Source organism: Chrysochloris asiatica, unplaced genomic scaffold (genome assembly GCF_000296735.1).
Source record: "Chrysochloris asiatica unplaced genomic scaffold, ChrAsi1.0 scaffold00056, whole genome shotgun sequence".
Lineage (NCBI taxonomy): Eukaryota > Metazoa > Chordata > Mammalia > Afrosoricida > Chrysochloridae > Chrysochloris > Chrysochloris asiatica.
The window spans coordinates 10,792,206-10,795,756 of record NW_006408574.1 but is presented as its reverse complement, the minus strand read 5'-3'; the positions used below and the strand labels follow the sequence as shown (position 1 = coordinate 10,795,756).

Below are 3,551 nucleotides of genomic sequence, written 5' to 3'. Positions count from 1 at the left end.
CTGGAGACTTTAGATCCAGAGAGGGAGAGCAACTGTGTGCTGAAGACCTGGGGGGCATGGGGGAAGGATTGCATGGAGGGAATCGTAACCATGGCAATGAGATGATATACGATAGAATGAATGTAAAACTAATGTTCTCCCATGTAAACTATCACATAATTCACAATAAAACATTTAAGGAAAAAAAAAAGAATAAAGTAAACTTGAGCGTCAAACTGCTACAACATGCAGAATTTCTGTCCAGGTCAGACAAAAGCTCACCATGGTTATGAAAGCTGACGAGCAGAAACTGAGGTCAGACTCACTGGCTTGAATCCCCAGTGGTACCTCTAGCAGTCACATGTCCTTGGAAACATTACTCAATCTCTCCATGCCTCAGCTCCCTCAAGTTGAACAAGGAGGTTAGTAACAGCACACTTTCTCCTAGGGTTGTTATGAGGATTAAAAGATAATCCATGCAATGCAATGAGCCCAACATTGTTGTTGTTAAGTATCGTTCAGTCAGTTCCCACCCATAGCGACCCCATTACAGAGTTTCCGAGGAGCAGTTAGTGAATTTGAACCGCCGACCCTGCAGTTCAAACGGCTTTGCAGTCTGGTGTATTAACCCACAGCACCGCACCAGGACTCCAACATAAGATTATGATAAATGGTAGCTACTGTTGTTGAGGAGTCCTGGTGTGGCGCTGTGGGTTAATGCGCCAGACTGCAAAGCCGTTTGAACTGCAAGGTCAGCAGTTCAAATTCACCAGCTGCTCCTTGGAAACTCTATACAGGTTCACTCTGGGTCGGAACCGACTCAATGGCACTTAGCAATAACAACATTGTTGTTGTGGTATGCCATCAAGTTGATTCCAACTCAAAGTGGCCCTGTATAGGGTTTCCGAGGAGAGGCTGGTGGGTTTGAACCACTGACTTTGTGGTTAGCAGTCAGTCCGGTACTTATCCTACTCTGCCACACAAGGCTCTAGCTATCACTATAACCATATAAACGACATATACTACTTTATTGAAGTAAAATAATACTCACCAGAATATGGGGCTTTCCCCCGGTTCCTTCACTTTGTAGTATTCTTTGTCTTGAGGCAAAACTTTGGTCAGCCCAAAATCTCCAATTTTAACTCTGTTCTCATTCTCCACCAATATATTTCTTGTTGCCAGATCCCTGTGGATATACCTTTTTGTACCAAGATACTCCATGCCCTATGGATAAACCAACATTTTTCTGTCAGCTAGTTTTATAAGCATCAACAGTTTATGGGACCTTAACAACAACGCAAACCCTTCCAAACCCAAACCCACTGACACAAGTCATGTCTGATTCATGGTGCCACAGCGTTCTCAAGGCTACAGTCTTCACGCAAGCAGATGGCTTCATCTTTCTCCCTAAGTGGCTGGTGGGTTTGAGCCACCAACCTTGCAGTTAGCAGTCCAATGCTTAACCCACAGTCACCAGGGTGCCTTTCTTACCCCTAGGAACCCCTCTACATGTAAGAAAACCTGTAAACACTTAATGACTTCCCATATAAGCAGCAGCCAGGGTATTAGGTACCTTGCATATCTGAGACGTGTACTGCAGAAGTTTTTTATGATCTATTCGTTCTTTATGTTTTTGGAGATAGTCTCGCAAACTTCCATATGGCAAATACTCCATAATTAATCTCAGATTACGCCGACCTTTTAACATACAAATGGGCAATAATGCTTTACTTTGACATGGTTTACTGACGATGTATTAGAAAACAACCATAATTAAATAACTTAAGATACATAAAATTGAGTCTAAGATGACCACCTTTCATTTTAAATTAAAGGTGAAGCAGTAGGTAAGAACACAAGTTTTTTAATCAAAATTTTTAAACAAAGCTTTGACAATATATTTCACTCTTACATAGACTTTCTGTTGTTATTGTTTGTGCCACTGAGTCAGTTCCAACTCACTGAAACCTTGTATAGGGTTTCTGAGGAGCTGGTGGGTTTGAACTGCTGACCTCATGGTTAGCAGATTTCTTTTGTTGTTGTTAAGTGCTATTGCATCAGTTCTGACTCATATGAACACTGTATAGGGCTTCTGAGGAGCAGATGGTGGGTTTGAACTGCTGACCTTGCAGTTCAAACAGACCTGACAGTCCAGTGCTTACCCTACAGCACCACACCAGCAGACTCTTTAAACGACCAAAATAAGCAAATGAGAAAACACTCTTTTCTCCTCATTTCAGCGCATAAAAAGCATCTCATGTAAAACTGGTATTTTTATAGAAAATGTGAAGAAAAATCATGTTTCTTTAAAAATGATACCCTCTTGTCAAGTCAACACAAGTGGTCTACCAAGGCCATTTCTGGTGAAGAGCATGACTAACCAGCTAGCTGAAGGCTTCCGAAAGTTACAGCCCAGTCACCCAGCCCGAGCTCCACCGATCCAGACTGCTCCGCTCTCCCGCCCCCACTGTCCTAGGTTCCCACTAGGCTCCACAGGGCACCATACCAGCACTGTAGCACACGCCCTTGTACTTGACAATGTTGTCGTGTTGCAGGGATTTCAGGATCTCAATCTCCCTCTCGAAGTCTCGCAGGTGCTCATCAGTGCTATGCTGCAGCTTTTTCACAGCCACCACCTCGCCGGTGTTGTCCTGCAGTGGGTCATAGCGGCACATCTCCACGCTCCCAAAGTTACCCTAGACACAGGGGGTTTTAGAAAGATCACGCTTTTAACAAGCAGTCATTCCATTTACAGTACAGGTGTTTGTGATAATTAAATTAGTGCACTCCGGACATGTCGTCCTCATCAAGGGAAAAACAATGTCGTTCTTGAGCTATGAAACTCTAAGTGACTTCATTTTCAGTTACAAAACTGAAGTCAGTTAACAACAACCTCAGAAAACTGGACCACCTGGAGGCTGACAGTTCAATCTCTTGTACAGTTTGGGAGGCTACACAGCAAGGTGGGTAACATCTGGGCTTTGGGGGTCAGACAGATGGGAGCTGAAGGTGGGCTCAGTCCTTCCTCCCTGGGTGACTGTGGTTAGGGCACTTCCCTCGCTGAATTTCAGTTTTCTTTTCCTTCAAGCGAGGGGCACAAACATACCTATCTCACTAGCTGCTGTGAAAATGATTCCAAAACCACCTGGGACCACAATAGAGTCCATGGAGCCCTGGTGTGCTACTGGAGGGTGACCACTGGACCACAAGGTCAGTGGTTCAAACCCACTAGCCACTGCTCCTCAGAAACCCTACACAAGGTCACTCTGAGTCAGAACCGACACAACTGCACTTAACAATAATATAATAGAATTTTATGTCCTACCCTATTTAAAATGGAGCAATACAAACTTATTCTCCAGTGTTTTCAGAATCTGAAAACATGATTCTTAATTGCAATACATTAAACTCTCACGTGAATACAGGCACAGATTCGGTTTCAGACCACCATAGTAAAGCAAATATCATATTAAATGAGTCACACAAATTTTTTGGTTTCCCCAATGCAAGACAAAAATTATGCTGATACTATTAAGGGAGCTAATTCTTCTTGGATCAACTATCAACACTCG

General features: G+C 43.3%; 1 protein-coding gene across 1 annotated transcript in view; it reads right to left on the bottom strand.

The window, feature by feature from the left end:
* Positions 1-1,026: 1,026 nt before the first annotated feature.
* JAK2 (Janus kinase 2) overlaps positions 1,027-3,551 on the bottom strand; it is an 84,403-nt gene continuing 81,878 nt past the window's right edge. Inside the window, exons 18-20 of the mRNA XM_006863753.1 lie at positions 2,486-2,675; positions 1,553-1,677; positions 1,027-1,203 (exon numbers count right to left, since the gene is read on the bottom strand). Of these exons, the coding sequence (XP_006863815.1) occupies positions 1,027-1,203; positions 1,553-1,677; positions 2,486-2,675 (492 nt within the window). The remainder of the gene's footprint in view (positions 1,204-1,552; positions 1,678-2,485; positions 2,676-3,551) is intronic.